A 17,752-nucleotide genomic window follows, 5' to 3' on the forward strand; every position below is an offset into this window, starting at 1 on the left:
CTGGCAGAACAAGTGTTTATTATAAAATTCTCATTTTAAGGTCACTTGGATATATAAGAATAAAAATAATTATTTTAATAAAAGACCTACAAAACATATATTAAAACATAAATGAAGTTAGTATTTACATGAAAAATTATAAAAGCTCATTACTCCTTAGTCAGTCCAATCAGTAATCTATAAATATTTTTTCTTTTATTTTATAAGCATGTTATATTTATCTTGTTATTTCTTGGTAATTTCCTCCATTATTTTACATCCTTAAAATGCTCAAAGTGGAATTCATATTGATGAAATGCACACAGTTTATAAAAGAAAATCACAGCATCAAACCTTTACAAACATTAAATACAAATGCTATTCAACTACAGTCTCGCTAGGAAAGAGACAAACCTCTTGCTAAGAAAGAGACAACCCCTTTCACTGCTTGCTCAAAGGTGAGTATACATGGAACCAGACAGACCTCCTTTAGCCGAGGAGTCTACAATTGGTGTTCTTATAGAACAATGGTTCCCATCCTTTTTTTGACCAAAGACCACTTGACCAGGGACCACTCTGACCAGGGACCACTTTCCAATGTTAGTACCAATTGGGTTATGAATCAGTTTTTGGTCAACTTTAGATTCAGTTTGGTTTTTTGGAGTGCTGATTCAGAAAACTGCATTGGATAGACCACATTAGCTCTAGTTTCTCATATAGAACATATGCCATCCAGTAGTCGCCATCTGCTCTCCCAAAGAAAACCATATTTAATTATCTAGAGCTGATGTGATAGTAGTAATATTTCATGGATAGTTAGCCTCTTCCCCCCTGACATCCCTGTTTCCTCAGCACTATAAGAGGGTTTCGCGAGACCAGTCACTCTCGTTGCCATGTGGTTTCGAGGCAACAGTGTAGAAATGGTGAGACCATGGATCATATTTTCATTCTTGCGGACCACAGGTTGGGAACCACTGTTATAAAAAAATGCGGTAGTACTCTCTGGAGCAGTGCTGTTATTAACAAATAAAATGGCAAAGAAGCAACTCTGGATTTCAGGGTTGGAAAAATAGTGTGATAAGTTATAAGGACTTACTCAGTGAAAATAAGGCCCATTTGGGACATTTCGGAGCCTCAGGAAAAATCTAAATGATGCACACATAAAAAGTAAATGCTCTTAATGGCATGCCACCTCACTTTGTCTAATGGCCTGGCTGAACCTGAATGGAAAGAAATTTGATTTTGACTTAGAATGTAGTTTATCTATGGCATCCATATATGTCATAGAAATTTTGTATTTTGTCTGTTTGTTTTCTTTGTTCTGTTAGAAATGTAATATAATTGACTGGTTGCCCTGACACGACAAATAAATATAGAAAGATAGCCAATCAGGTAGAAGGATCTGGATTATCCAGATATATCCTGGGTTTCTTCTGCCTATTAACCGGTTAAAAGGCTAAATTAATCAATCAGTTTAATGAACTATAGGCAGTCTTCAAGTTACTAACAGCTAGGTTCTCTAGGTTTCTTCTTAGTTTTTATGTAAGTCTGAACAGGTACATTTTTTAGTGTACCTCCAGCCAAATATACATTTTTTTAGTTTTGAATAACATAGTAAAGGGTTAACACACCTCTGGTATTTGCTTTGCTGCCTGTGTCTCTGTTAAGAAGATTTCACCTTACTTTCTGTCCCTGTGATAATTGGATTTTGAAAAATGTGGCTTGCTGTGGAAACAAGGATTTGTGAGAAAGCTTCAGTTAAGATAGCTTTCTCCCATGATAACACTTCCAGGGGTGAATTTCCCTTTCTAGAGATAGATATCTCTCACTTCCTGTTGTTTCACCCCTGTTCTTAACTTTAAGTTGTTTCTAAGTTGGATGTTTGTAACTCAAGGACTGCCTGTATTTAGTAACTCATCGATGATAGTTACAATATTGAGAAACAAGAGGTGCATACAGCATAGGGCATATAATTTCATTATTATACAATATTTATCTAGGGTTTGGATAAAATAAACAAAATTGTCTGTTTTGAAGATTACCTTTCAATTGAATACTCCTTCCATGAGGAAAACATTACAGCCTGGAAAACTCACAGCAGCCTATTTTATAATAATAATAATAATAATAATAATAATAATAATAATAATAATACAGGGTGAGGCAGCATAACTTCCTTCTTTCAAAACTTAATAAAACCCATTGTATAAATCAGATTTTTTTTAATAATGTAGGCGCATATCTAAAGTTTTGTTTTACGTAGTTTTGAAGATCAAATTAGGTAGGTGATGTCCCCCATTCTCCATACACTGAGTAAACTGATTTCTGGCGTTTGTCATGACTCTTGCCAGCATAGCAGGCGTTATGTTGGCAATTTCTTCCTGGATGTTGGTCTTCAAATCTTGTAGGGTCCTTGGATGGTTCACATAAACATAGGATTTCAAAAAATCCCATAGAAAAAAAATCACAAGGGGCCAAATCTGGAGAGCAGGCCGGCCACTCCAAATCCGCTCGAAAAGTAGGCCTCAATGGCAGAAGCACGCTCCTCACTGTTCCAATGCATGATGGCGACTGAACTGTGTTAGGACAAAACTTTATACTCCGCCTCTCGAACAAGACCACTAGAGCTCTGCTACGTCTTCAACCGACTGAATGGCGCGCATTTTAAAAAAGGAAGTTATGCTGCCTGTAATAATAATAACTTCATTTTTATACCCTGCCACCATCTCCCCAAGGGGACAGGTGCAATAAACCCTCATACTTTTTAAAATATAGCTAACCTAATAGAGGAGAAGTGAAATGAAAAGAATACAGTTGTTAACTATTTTTGGCACAGAGTAAGAATTCCTGCCAGTATTATACAATAATTCCTTAACTTTTGCTCTCTTCTTGACATCATTTTTACAAGGATGTTCAAGTCACTCAATACTCAGAATATCAAAATAAACTGAATCAACATTTCCAAAATGATGGTGGTGTTTCCACTCTTTGGTGCCAGATGTTTTTGAATAAATCTTGATTCTTGCTTAGGAATCCTTCTCCTTACAAAGTTCTCCAACAACCCATTTCTCACACTTCAAAGAGCATGCTTTCAAACAAATGACTGACATATTGATAATATAATACAGATCAATATCTGACCACATTAGTAACTGATTAATTGTTCTCCTGTGCCTCCAGATGGCAACATGGCAAAAGATAAAAGGATCTTAATGCAGATTCCCGAATTCATGTTCAGCTGCAGTTGATTTACACGCTCTCCTTGTACCCAGATTTTAACATCTGTAGTACTTCCTGACAGGCACATAAATGTACATACAACAGGATTAATTTGCAGTAGTTTCCAGTACCATATAATTGGAAAAACCAATGAAAAATGCTCTGTATGAATACTTTTCTCTGAAATATGATCCACAGGTGTATTACTAGACATTATTGCAAACAAGTTATTTGATCATGCTTCCATAAATGGAGGCTGAATGCCATGAACGCATAGACTTTGACAAATAAAGAGCATGCATAAGTTCACTTGTTAAAGTAACACAAAACTATGTGTGGTGTAACTACCGAGTTCTTGTGCTTCTAAGTTTATCAGTTTTTTCTCTCACCCTAAGTTTATTCAGAAACCAGGGTTGTGTGATCAGGTTCAATAGCTCAAGACATCATCAGCATTATTCTTTCAAATGCCCATTGATTTGATTGAGTGTAGAAGATTAGTTTCTACTCTTGGGATACTGGGATATTTCTTTTCTGTATCTGAACTTTCTGGGCAAAACAGAGAGTGAAATTCAGTTTGATTAGTTAAAGTTTTTTTTAAAATGAAGAATAGATTAAAAAACCCCAAATAACTTACTCATAATTTCTTTCTCCAACAGTAAACTATGCTGAATATTTAGAGGCATCTGTCCCGTCCTTATTACTGCATTATGTAGAATTTGAAGATTCAGGATTGCACTAATTGTTAATTTTATCTGCCAGAGTGTATTTTTCCCAATATTACATACAATGACTAGTTCCTCTGGTTTCTGTAGTTATTCCATACAATTGATTTTTTAAACAAGAAGATCCTGTTTCAAATCTGCCATCAAACATTTGTTTACAAATAGCTTCATTCAATTTCAATCATGTTTAGTGGATCAGGGTTACATTGTAGTTGCCTTTGCCTGCTGGACCAGTTTCAAGAAGCAGAAGGTTCCAGGTCTGCAAAGCGGTTATAGCTCACTTTGTCCTAAACGCTGTTCTCGTTGTTACTGTCACCATTGCCATGTGAAATGGAAAATCCTCTTGATTCTCAAAGAGGAGCTTGCCAGGTTATTAAACAAAAATGTTGAACGCATCTCACACTGTTCATTTTCTCTATTTATACACCTTACAAAAACAATCAAGATCTCATCCTAGTTGGTACCTCTACCAAACATAGATACAAGATCTATCTGCTTTAGCTGTGTATGTGGAAGATTGTGTCTTTCATACCTTCACACAATCATTTAAACTTAAAAGTCTGATTCTGAGATTTCATTGAGCTGATACAGCAGGACTGAAAAAGGTGGCCTGTCTTCTTGCTTCTATAAAGAAAAGGAGAGAGGAATAAATATTCAGGATTTGTAAACTAGTTAGGAAGTGATATAACAATATGACATCCACATTTCATAAATGTTTCATGATGCAAAAAGCAATAGACTGGAGGTTTTAAGTAACTACAGTCAGCTCAGTCTCCGGTAGCCAATAATTCCTTTTGGCGGGAATAAAAAAACTTTCTCTCATTTTGTGGACTGCAAGTAAAGACACAAATACTTTAAATAAAAACATTAAAAATGCCTAGTAGATGAGTGAAATTATTGTGATAGAAATTGGCCATTTTGACTTAGGAAATCTATGAGAAACTTTCCTTTGCGTTTTCTCCATGTTACAAATGGAAATTTTTAATCCTGCCAAGGAACATGATAATGTTTTTTCCTTAAAGAAGGTTAAGTTAACTTTAAACATAAGGTGGTGTGTAAACTGAAGAATAATGTTTATTTATTAAGAAATTATGGGTTGCATAGCATTCAAAACTAGAGGTGAAAAGTTATTCTCACTGAGCCTTCTCCATTGATAGGGAAGAAATTGACAACAAAGACAAACTTTGTGGAGGAAGGCAGAGTCAGACTTATTCTAGAGAGATTTTTTTCTATTTACTGCAATTAAAACTGCATAATTAGAATAATCATATGGTCTTCTCCTGCTTGCCCTATCCCTTCATTTTCTTCTTTTCTTTGATATTTCCCTATATCTACTTGGGGATTGGGACTAACTTCCTTATAAACAATTATGCAGAATATTAAAAACTGACTTTTTGGACTACATGGTTGTAGTCTATGCTAGCTGACTGATACAGTAAGTGTTAGAAATATTATTTCCCTCAAAGGTTGATGCCAGTATGATCTGCAGCCAATCTGGTGTCAATTTTACAGAAGAATTCAAAAATGTGTCTAAATGCATGAAGGGCTAAAAGTGTAATGGGAATGGGCCACGCTCTGAAGCCCCCACAGGCTTTTGTTCACATGTTGGACCAAACACTGAAACAAAACCCTTTGCAGGATTTCATGCTCATCTCTTAATCTGTTCTATATTTAAATAATGTTCTGTGTTTAAATAGAAGTACGTACAAACACATCTGCCTTACAAGGACATGCTAGTACTCCATGTACAGTTATGAGAATGGTTGTTGGCTCAAGAAAATCTGTCATTTTGCAGGACCACCACATATGAAAATATGATCACATTGTTTGTTTACATTTTCAACAGGTATTTTTCCATTGTGGCTGGATTTTGGGCATTTTTACAGTGTCATATCATATTTTGAAAAAAGTTTTCCAACAGTAAGTAACCTCCAAATATTTTTATTTTTACTTTCCAGTGAAATTTCTACTTGCAATATGTTGATTTTATGTTTAAATTGTTATTCTATTACATTTTATTATATACAAAAAATAATAAAATGAAAAGAAATATATAAACTTAAAAGGGTACTGTTCCATTATCCGGGAGTAGGCCACTAGAGGGTACTAGAGTGAGAAGGATAGTCCAGGGTGGGTTGAAGGAGGAAACCCATTTCCCCCCTGTTTTTCTGTTATATCCCTCACCCATGTCCCCATCATGGAAACAACCCTTGTTTATGATAAGGGAAAGAGGGAGGAGGAATAACCAGTGAACAAGGAAGAAATGGGTTTTCTTCTTCAACTCCCCCTCCCCCAAATAAAATGAACTCCATCCAGATAATGGAACAGTACCCTTAAAAGTTTATCTAGAGTTGTGCCAAGGATTAGCCATGCTTCAATATCACCCTTTGAAATCAGTGTTATTTATGTGAGATATATATCCAGGTTTCGTGAGGACTGCAGTGTCATCAGCCCCAGACAAAATGGTGAGGAATGCTGGGACCTGTAGTATAACAGCATTTGGATGTTTGCATGAATCCCACCATTTGTCTATATCTGATTCCTGACCCACCAAATCAACGACTCTGAGATCTTCAGGAGAGACTCTACTCTCGGTCCCACCTCCATCATAACCTCGGTTGGTGGGAATGAGAGAATGGGCCTTCCTTTTCGATGGCTGCCCTTCAACTCTGGAGCTCCCTGCCCAGGAAAGCCAGAATGGCCTCCTCCCTGTTGTCCTTCTAGCAGCAGGCAAAACCCTTTTTATTCAGGAAGGCTTTTAAAGATGAAGATCAAGTCAGAGGGTGTTGTGGTTGTAAACTTTGAATACATTTTAATGGTTTTTAATTGGGAATTTTAAATACTGTTTATATTTAATTCTGTTTTAATGTTTTCATCCTTGCTAATGCTTTTATGTTAAGCTACATTGAGTCATCTTGGAAAGAGATAAAGTGGATAATAATAATAATAATAATAATAATAATAATAATAGGGATTAATCTAAACAGTGCTTTTGTGTTCAACTAATCATTAAACATTCATACTTTAAAAGTTTTAAGAGTTTGTTCTAATTGGTGGGTTTAAAAATATACTAAAATGAAAAAAGATTGTAATGAATCATTATTCCCTTAATAACCAAAAATAAAAATACATACGATTTTTAAAAATTATATTAAATTTTGTTATTTACCAGCATTTGGATGATGCTGAGATTAATTCATTTTACACATTAAAAAAAGAAAGTGTGCTATCAGTTTTGGCTCACGTATTTCCTACTGCTTCTCCTGTGTTGCTCATTTAAGTAGCCTGGAACAGTCAAGAATTTTATGGCACAGGAACAGAAACATAAGATAATGTGTTGATGCTGAGGTGGAAACATCTTGAGACCTATTGGTCCTGATTCCCAAGGAGATTTTATATTGGAATACTGATATTTTTCCCGCACTTCTGAATGAGCTAACAGCATATAGATGCTGTTCAATTTCAAAACAAGCTGTGGCTGGAGAGTTATAACTTACAAACTGCTAGAGACATACAGGAGATACCCAAAGCTGAGGTTTTTCAGACAGCTCACTGGGTTTACACATGACTTGAAAAAGCTCCCAGGGAGATTTTGGCTATTGTTCCAACTTGAACCTTAAATAATAAATCAGATGACCTGCTGACTGCACCAGATCTCTGCTGTGAGCTGGCAGTAATTTTGATGGGAAAAGGAACTTGGCATGAAGTACTGAACTCAGCTGTCACTGGACATCTTCGGCATTTTCAAAGTTAAGGGGAACTGAGGACCCTAGGGAAATTGCTGGATGGGCAAAAAAGAAAGGATTAGACTTTTCTCCTAATAGGTTTAAGCATCTGGTCTTAGATGCTAACCAGAACTCTTTTTTTTCCTTGGCTGGGCATGGATTTCTCCTCTGTAAATTGGGTCCTAGACAGATTTAGAAAAAAAAGTAAACCGTGATCAGCTTCTCCTGAGCAATCTTTGCATAAGCCCCTTTCCTGTGCTTTTAGGATACCTATGCAAAGTGTTCAAAGACTGGGTCACAACAATAAATTTATTATTCCATCCAACTAATCAGACATTCTTTGAAATGCAGCTTCTGTGAAAATCCTGTCTTGCAAACTATTGTTGATGTAGTGTGGTGTTTTTTTTAAAAAAAATCTTCACACTCTCTCCAAGGGAATAGCTGCTGGTGTTCCTGTGTTAGTGAGACAGTTAATTCACTCCAGACTTTAGCCTAAATTTTAATAATCTATTCAAGGTGGCGATCACATTTCCTAAAACAGATAGCTTCTCTTATGCTCACACTATAACCTGAAGTAGACTTACAACTTCACTCTCCTAGAAGCCACTAATGACCTAAGATTAAGTAGATTACTGCTCGTGTGAATTCGCTTTTAGAAAATTCAGGGTTCATTTCCTTTTTGGCATGAACTATGTTGTACTGACCTCACTCCAGCAACTTCTCATGAGCTTGTAAATAGTGTTGGAAGACAGCCTGGGCTTGTACAAACGGCCACCAGCCCTGAGGTCTTCTACCACTTCACCATTGGTCTTGTTTTCATAAGGTATTTTACCTTCACTGAATATCTCCCACATCAATACCCCTGAAACAAAATAAGGAATAGGACATGAAAGACCTTGGACAAGTTACACACTCTCAGTTGAGAGCCATCTTTCTAAGTAAAGTTGAGAATAGGATCATCTTAAGTTGGAATCGACCTAAAGACACATAAGAACAATTATGAAGTATGGTCATGTTCATGTTTTATTCCATCTTTTCGGATAATGTCCTTATGTCTCATTTTCTAATCTGTCACCTAATACTACAGAGGCATTTTCCTCCCAAAGAAATAAACCCATTTCCCATAGAAATACCCCCCCCCCCAGTTCTTTTGAGTGAGGAGACACTATATGTTCATCATCATTAGACAATCACTGCCTATACAGTACATTCTTGGTTTCTTGCTTGTTTTGGATTCCACTTTACTCCCAAACACAGGACTCAAGGTGGCTTCAAGCCATTCCTCTTACTGTTGTTGCCATTACTTCCATAGTTGCTACTACAATTACTTCTATTGTTACATTAGAGTCAAAAATGTTATCTGATACTTCATGATTGATTCACCATTGATAGTCCTGAATGAATTACACAAACTTTCTTGTGTTACACTGTCTCCAGCTTCACAAAAATCAAGAAGCTAAATGATTGTTTTTAAAATATCTGGGTACAACTACTTAGATAAAACAAAAAAAGCACACACATTCAGATGGAATAAAATAAAGTGTTGAGCAGTTGTTGCTCTATAATACAAATGGCAACAATTTCCCAAACCAACAGGGATCACCTCAAAACCAATAACAAGAATTCTAATATTTCATTTTGATTCAGTAAAGTAATTTTCCCCTATTAAATTAATCTTAATTATTGTCAGAAATTATAGAAAGAACATTCTTGCCTCTGGGGCCCCATCTGCACTGCCATTAACTGCATTGAACTGGATTATATGGCAGTGTAGATGGGCTCTAGGACAAATCTATATCATTATGTCACAAAATGCGAAAAAAATCCTGTTCCTGATTTGAAAGTGTTATTTCTTGTTTAATTGTGTGGTACTTACTCTGAAAGTAGTTGTTATACTCCAGAAACTTGGTAGCTACTAACTATGTTGAATTGGTTGAGAATCTATGAGATATTCATTGAAAACTATAACAAAATGTGCTACAGGATCTTTTTATATTATATGTTGGACAACTTTGGAATTTCCCTTTGCCTCTTGAACAAATTAATAAATGGAAATCCTTTTGGCTTGATTCCATTTGCATCATTAGCTACAATGTTATTTGTAATTATTCTTTGCTGCTCCCCTGTAGTTCACTGAGTGCCTTCCTACTTGGGAGTCTCATCTTCTAGCACTATGTCTTGTTTCATATTGGACTGTCTCATCATAGTGTTTTTATGATAATAGACATTCAAATGGGATTTACTAGGCCTCCTTCTATGCAGTACTAACAAGCATTAGATGTGGTGTCAGTGCCGTTGTCTCTGGGAGATCTTCTGCTAGTGTCTCCCTCCACTATTGCTGCTGCCAGTTGCTGTTTGGCACCTCAGTCTGGCTCATCAGCAAAAAGCTCTCTGTCATGCTCCCTACCACAGGAGATCCTACTGTCAGCATAAGAGCAATTGCATGTTCCTCTTGACCCACAGAAACATGCAATTCCAACACTATTTAAGGCATTCTGATGATAAGCGGATTCTGTTTATAGAAAAAAAAACCCTAAATATTGGTTATTATTATATGAAATACCTTGTTAAAAATACCCCTCACACACACAAAAGAAGATGCGAAAATGCCTTCTATCAATAGGACTAGCAGTGTGTTTCAGTGATAAGGTGTCAAATACAATGCATAGGCCAATAAGCCATTCAATTGAATGGCTTATTGGCCTATGCATTTTGACTAACCCTGTAAATGTGCGAATAATAATTTTCTGATTAAAGGATCTTACCAAATGACCAGACATCAGATTTGGTGCTATATCGGTTATAAGAAAACACCTCTGGTGCTGACCACCTAACAGGGAATTTGGTACCCATAGAGCTGGTATATTGGTCATCAAGAACATACCTAGAAACAGAAAAACATGATGCATCAGTGTTTATAGTATCACGACATTACAGAAACACAACTGTGCTTGAAGAAAGACTACAGTTTCATAACAAAGTCTATTTTGTAAGCATAAGATTAAGTTCTCTAATATTCACAGAACCATTCTTTTCATATTGTGTATTGTGCTGACATTACAGCATTTCTTTACATACAAAGTGCATTCAGATATATGGAATTGCAATCTGCATCCAGAAGGCTAATTAAATAGACTGCTACCTCTAGTTCCCTGATATCAATTAATGCAACTGTTCAAACAGCGCCATTAGCATTTTTTTTGTACTACAGTTCCCAGAATCTCACAACCAGGATGGGCAAAGCTATGCTCGCTGGAAGACTGCCATTCCAGAAAATGCCTTTCCCATGCTGTGCTATTTACCTGGCTTAGTACAGTGACCAGCACTGTAATGCTACTTGTAACATAATATCATGCATGCAATTACGTTACAGCCAAACTATCCATAGGCATCTACCTCCTATTCTTAACATTCTTTGCAAAAGGGAAAGATGTGTGCTGATCTAGAGCCTTCCTGCTCAAACAGCAAACCATGGACCAGTCTGGGTGACTAGCTATCCACTGCCAGTCACTGGAGAGTTTCAAAGAAATGAAGAAAGAGTTGGAGCCAATGGGCACAGATATAGAATTTGTTCTTGGCACAATGAGGAAAACCCGGTTTGCTACATCAGACTTTAAGAAACAGTGAGCTACAGAATATAAGTGGAATGTATCTAACTTGTCATTTGCAAAATCAATTTTTGAAAATAGCCGAAGACGCTAGGAAAAGGAAGTGGTTTACAGACAACATGGTGGATTTTTTGTTGTTGTGGTAGAAGGTTAAATGTGACAGAGTTTTCATTTCCTGTAGACTCATGGGCATGATTGTGGTCTCTGCACACCATATTTATTGGGTTTTGTTGTGCTTGAAACGCTAACAAAATATTTTAATCTGAAGGCGGCGGGGAGCGGGGGTGGGTAAAAGATACCCGTTGGTAAGCCGTCAAAAAATGATGCATCCAGCAACTTTAGTTCCCTTTTAAATAAATGTAGCAGAAGGTAGGGATTACAGGAACTTGCATTAAGAATGGAAGAGACATGTGTTCCAGATCAAATGTAGGTTTTGCTGCTGCTGTAAGCTTGATATTTAGCACACTTCAAAAGAAGGAAACAACGTCAGTGAATAAATAGTTAGTTGTGCATGTGACTTCAAATTACCGTGACATTCCAAAATCTGAAACTTTGACCACTTGGAATTCTCCTACCAAACAATTCCGAGCAGCCTGCGAAGAAGGAAGAAACAGGATATTAGTAAAAAGAGACAGGGCCTTTTCAGTGGTGGCCCCTCAACTGTGGATCACCCTGCTTAGGGATATAAGATTCCCCCCCTCCCTTCTGACTTTTCAAAGAAAGGTGAAATCCTCGCTTTTTGAGCTGGCCTTCCCAAATACGGCATAGTTATACGAAATCATGGAACCACTTGACGACGCAGTTGAATAATGACTTGACATGGAGACACTCATGATAATGTTTTAAAGGCTTTGTACAGTTTTTTTATATTCTTATATTGTATGCTAATGTTTTCAACAGTATTTTATGACTGTTTTATTTGTTATAATTGTTAAGGCATCAAATTGTTGCCAATTGTGAACCGCTCCAAGTTGCCTCTGGGCTGAGAGGGGTGGTATATAAATGTGGTAAATAAATAAATAAATAGGAATTACATATTGCTTTTGAGGGCATTTTTTGGGCATATGGCTGTAATAATCACTATCAGTTTGCAATTTCCAGTCTTGTTCTCTCTTGCTTTCCTTACGGGCCTTGCATGCTTTGAGACATTATCACACAGTGCAATTTAACTGGCTAGATAATGTTAGTTACGTTACACTGTTCATCATATGGTCTCTGACTTTCTAGGCTATGGATGGAATTCACCAACAAAAGTTTGCTCTCATTGTCAAGCAGGAGTGAGAATCATACAAATCTGTCAAACAGCCTTATTGAATGATAGTTCCCAGAAGCCATTGCCATCTTAGCAAACAGTGAGGAAGGTTGAGAACTACAGTCCAACAACATTTGGAAGGCTGCCTAATTCCTACCCTATGACAATGTTGTTTTCCATCACTAATATTATACAGGTATTTCCCCAACTATACAGTTATATCACTTTAACAATAACAACAATGACTGTATCCTAGGGAATCCTGGAATTTGTAGTCCACTGAGCTTTTGGCACAGAATTCTACATGCCTTCACAAAACAACCAGTCCCAGGACTCCACAGATAGAGCCAGTGTATGTAGTGCAAAAGAGCCCAGTGTCATCTGATTTAGTGTTACTGTGTTCCATTTGATTTATGAGGTTCAAATGCCTAGGATGAGCCCTTTGTGTGGGTAATTGAGACATTAAAAGAAGGTGGCATCCCAAAATGGAAAATAACCTGATACTAAAGCTTCAGCGGGGTAGCAAACATTGATACAGAAGAACAAAAAAAAAGACTACAAAGATAAATTTTTACAAGACTGAAGACTTTTTAAAGAAATATCTCTGCTTGGAAGCAAAATCAGTACTTTCAGTTGTAATATAGAGATAGAAGAATATATGGGGCACCCCAAATTATTCAAAATTTAAGGATTAGGAAATGTTAATAATTTGGATTCATTCCTTTTTTTGAAAAAGAGCTACTGATTTATGACAAGAGTCATAGACATGAGCCAGACATACCAGGTCCCTGTGGATGACAGATGCTTGTTCCAGATAAGCCATCCCTTCACACACATCTTGGCACATTCCCAGAAGGTCTTCCTTTGAGAAGCTCCCCCGCTGCCTCTTGAGGTAATCAGACAGGCATCCATTCTCCATGAACTCAAATACAAGGCACATGGGAGCTGGCTGCACGCAGACCCCATGCAGCTGGACTAATTTGGGATGAGACAGCTTCCTGTTAATAGAGAAAGCGGGATCGGCATTATCGTGTCTAGTGCTTTGTAGAAACAGATAGAGGGGCATCTATAGGATGCCTAACAAAGAGGATGAATCTGAAAGATGCAAAACAAACCCAGAAATGCATATATAAAGAAACAGAGAAAAGGAAGTGAAGCTCCTTGAAAATTTCATATTACGCTTCTCTCATCACTCCTGAAAACTGAAATCAAATTTCCCACTGCTGGGATATATAAACTAAACTGTATTGATATTTACCCTGTTTTCCACTAAAGTAAAGGCTTTAGCAAATGCACATAGATTAAGTACTGAAAAAATAGTTTAAAGTGTTCATGCTATTTCCACAACAAATCATATTCCAGAAAATATTTCTTCTTGTGACTCTCTGAAAATAAGCATCAGACACATATGGTACAGATCTCACTTATATAGTGTCTGATACATCAACATAAATCATGTAGACAAAATTTCCAGGTAGTCTATGTCCACTCAGGCTAGCAACAGTAAAGCAGTAAAATGACTTTTCCCAACCATGTTCGCAAGCAGTTTGTGAAATGTGTTTGTTTATTGAATTGGATTTTTATCATGGGACCCAAACCAGATTACAAAATAGTTATGTTTGTAATCTAAAACAGAGGTGGAACAGGTGTGATACTTCAAATGTTGCTAGATTTCATCTCCTAAAAATCCTAGCAAACATGCCCAATGGTGAGGAATTATTGGAGTTAAATCTAACAGCATGTAAAGAAGCATAGATTGTCCAACCCTGTGTTAGGGCAAATGGGTCTCTTCATATTCCTTCACTGCTGGATATTCCATCCATACACCCATTCATTTATCAAAGGCAATTAAAAATGAGGGATCTTTTATTTATTTATTTTTTGAAAAAAACCTTCTAGTTCCCAATCTTTACAAATATTGAGGCTACATTCCTTGCAGACTAGAAATATACTACCATATATCAAAATGACAGTAAAAGTTTTCAGAATTTTAATGGATCTTTGAGCCAAGAACCTTAAGAACTGGAACATTAAGCTTGAAGGTCCACTTAGTTCCATGGTAGAGCATATGGTTTGGATGCACATAGTATCAAATTTAGTTCCTAGAGCAGTGGTTTTCAATCTATGAGTCCACAGATGTTTTGGCCTTCAACTCCCAGAAATCCTAACAGCTGGCAAACTGTTAGGAGTGTTGTAGGCCACCTGGGGACCCACAGGTTGAGAACCACTGCACTAGAGCCTTACATCATGACTTGGGCCTCCTCAAGGAAGTCTTCTTCTGACATTGCTCCCGTACGAATGGTCTTGATGGCAACTTTCATCTGATCAAGCCAATAGCCACTATGTACCACTCCGAATTGGCCCACGCCAATCTCCTGCCCAAAGGATAGTTCTTGAGGGTTAATCATCCATTTTCCTAATAAGTGGAAGCAGAAATATAGTTTTAAAAATAAAAAAGCAGAAATATACTTTTCAGTTCCTATGGGTATTGAAAAATGCAGCAGGTATCCTATTGCAATATTTTGCAACTATGAAAATATTACATTCTTTTTGTTATATTTATTTATGAAAAGGAGATGGAGAAATGAAAGATTTTTGCAGCATGTTTAAGACTAATTTTTTCTGCACAAGTGTTCTTGACTTTGTGTATTTCTTCACGTCTACTGATGTTAATGTATTGAACAAAGTGGATTAAAATCATAAAAGCTCGTTCTGTAATAAATTAGTCTTACTTTCCCACTTCCTTTTCTTGCTAGAATAAACGAACACATCTGTTTCTGTGAAAGCTTATCAAGTAGTTCTAATACTAAGAATTGGTTTGCACACACATAGACAGAATAATTTGACATTCTCCAATTTGAGCCCCTAGTATAACATCTATTTTACTCTGAGACTATACATTTCCTGCTTCTAGTGCTGCTATATCATACTAGAAATGGCTGCATATCATGACACTGCTGGATTTTAAGTGAGTTTACTGATGATGATTCCAGCTACTTATATGTGCCACAGTCAAACCGGTTCTCTTTTTAGAGCAAAAGAGGCATACAGATGGGTGTTAAATCTGTCATTTAACTATGGTTTCCTTTTAGCTGCTCTCCAAAACCACAAAATAGAACTAGAACTAGAAAATACGTGGTAGGAATGAGTTAGGATATGGCATTAATGCAGTATAACCCCACTTTATCTGTCATGGCTCGATGCTATGGAATCCTGGGATTTCTCGTTTGGTGAAAGAAGGTTTTGGTGGAGAAGGCTAAAGACTTTGTAAAACTACAACTCCCATGATTCCATAGAATTTGACTGATTACACCAAGTAAAATCAATGTACTGTAATATGGAGAAACAAGATCAAGTCTATATAGTCAAATTTAGAAAATATTTGAAAATATTAAAAATGGTTGAAAAATGTGTTTCTCAAATGTCAGCAAATGCTGACAAGGAAAATGCTACATCAATGTGAATCTGGTTAGGAGGTTTATTCTACAATAATTTTGCATGCATTTTTGTGCACAATTAGCCTTAATCTGGAAATGGCCTTCAAAAGGCTTTTTTTTTTTTTTTTTTTTGCAGTGGGAGGAAAATTACAAAAATGCTTCTTTAAAAAATGAAATTAACAAAGATTTAGCATCTCTAAATCAGGTCTGTTTACCATAGCTTAGCCCAGCAGTAACAGGAGCCTTTTCTCTCCAGCAGGAAACAGCATACCGCAAACGCGTAACAAGACCTACATGAGGAAGAAAAACATAAAAGGCTGAAGGAAAGAGGAAAAGGAGTAGGAAGTACAGGAAGGCTGGAGGAAAAGTTGAGTCATGGAGCCAAAACCAGATGAGGACCAAGAAGGTTGATAATAGCCAGTTCACATATTGATAAGATTCCCCAACATACTTATGATAAACAAGAAGCCAAGTCTAGGCTAGCTGGAAGCTACTATTCCAAAGCCTGAGTACCACTACAGAGAAACCTTCATCCTGATGGTTGTCAGATGAGCATCTGAAGGTTGTGATGTAATTAAGAGGATCTCTGGGAGTATCACAGTGTTACATTTACATTTACAATGTAATTGTAATTATAAGAGCAATTGCAAGTTTATGTTTGATGTAACATTAGATCCCAACAAATATTTTTCTTACTTTTCTTTCTTTTTCATCATTGGATGTATTCAGCGGTATTATTTCAAGAATATTATTTCTGAATTAGCTCAAAACAATCTCCCTTTTGTTCTTGTCTTCTTCAGCCTGGACTTACCTCCTGCATTGTGCTGATGATAATTGATCATTTCTGGGATACCATTAAAAATATGCTTCTCTGCCAGGTAGTACTTTTTGGGATTGTCACTTGTTTCCTTGATGTGATAATGCTTTATGACTGGGTTATTGTCATTACTAAAAAAAGAGAAATAAAATGGGATAATAATGGGAAAAGTGAGTATGTCTCTGTTGTATGATCTGCCTTCAAAGTTCCAAGCACCTTGAGCTAGACCAGGGGTCCTCAAACGTTTTACACAGAGGGCCAGGTCACAGTCCCTCAAACTGATGGAGGGCTGGATTATAATTTGAAAAAACAATGAATGAATTCCTATGCACACTGCAATAAATTATTTGTAGTACAAAAAACACCTAAAAACAATACAATAATTAAAATGAAAAACAATTTTAACAAATATAAACTTATTAGTGTGGGCCTGCTTTTGGCTGATGAGATAGGATTGTTGTTGTTGTTGTTGTTGTTGTTGTTGTGTGCTTTCAAGTCGTTTCAGATTTAAGTTGACCCTGAGCGACAGCCGGGTAAATTACCTTGGAGGGCCATATCCGGCCCCCGGGCCTTAGTTTGAGGACCCCTGAGCTAGACAAATATTCGTCTCCCACGTTTCTCTCAGCCTGCACTTCTGGCAGATTCTCTTGAGAACTGATATCACTTTCTCCAGTCTCATGAAAACTACTAAGTGATTTCAAAACAACCCTCTCCAGACTGATTTTATCCTCCTCTGGGACCTCCAAATCTATCCCAGAATACCCTTCTTCATCTTTTGGGCACTCAGAATCTGACCAGGCGATAATACTATAATTCTAAACAAGTTTATCTGAATAGATGTTTTTCTGAAGAAATTTACATTGCAATCCATTCCAAAGAAAATGATTAGCTGAACTAACAATATGATTATATTTGCCCTATGTACCACAATAAATACCAAAATCAGAATCACATATGCCACAGTATTTCTTATTCCTATGTATACTTTTGAAA

General features: G+C 36.7%; 1 protein-coding gene across 1 annotated transcript in view; it reads right to left on the minus strand.

Annotated features, from left to right (window-relative positions):
• Window positions 1-17,752, minus strand: part of ITK (IL2 inducible T cell kinase) — a 41,673-nt gene continuing 23,921 nt past the window's right edge. Inside the window, exons 10-17 of the mRNA XM_060765546.2 lie at window positions 16,754-16,890; window positions 16,158-16,232; window positions 14,750-14,921; window positions 13,287-13,503; window positions 11,782-11,846; window positions 10,411-10,529; window positions 8,350-8,507; window positions 1-4,544 (exon numbers count right to left, since the gene is read on the minus strand). Coding sequence (XP_060621529.2) covers window positions 4,473-4,544; window positions 8,350-8,507; window positions 10,411-10,529; window positions 11,782-11,846; window positions 13,287-13,503; window positions 14,750-14,921; window positions 16,158-16,232; window positions 16,754-16,890 — 1,015 coding nt within the window. The 3' untranslated portion in view covers window positions 1-4,472. The remainder of the gene's footprint in view (window positions 4,545-8,349; window positions 8,508-10,410; window positions 10,530-11,781; window positions 11,847-13,286; window positions 13,504-14,749; window positions 14,922-16,157; window positions 16,233-16,753; window positions 16,891-17,752) is intronic.

Source organism: Anolis sagrei, chromosome 2, assembly GCF_037176765.1.
Source record: "Anolis sagrei isolate rAnoSag1 chromosome 2, rAnoSag1.mat, whole genome shotgun sequence".
In the NCBI taxonomy this organism is placed as follows: domain Eukaryota; kingdom Metazoa; phylum Chordata; class Lepidosauria; order Squamata; family Dactyloidae; genus Anolis; species Anolis sagrei.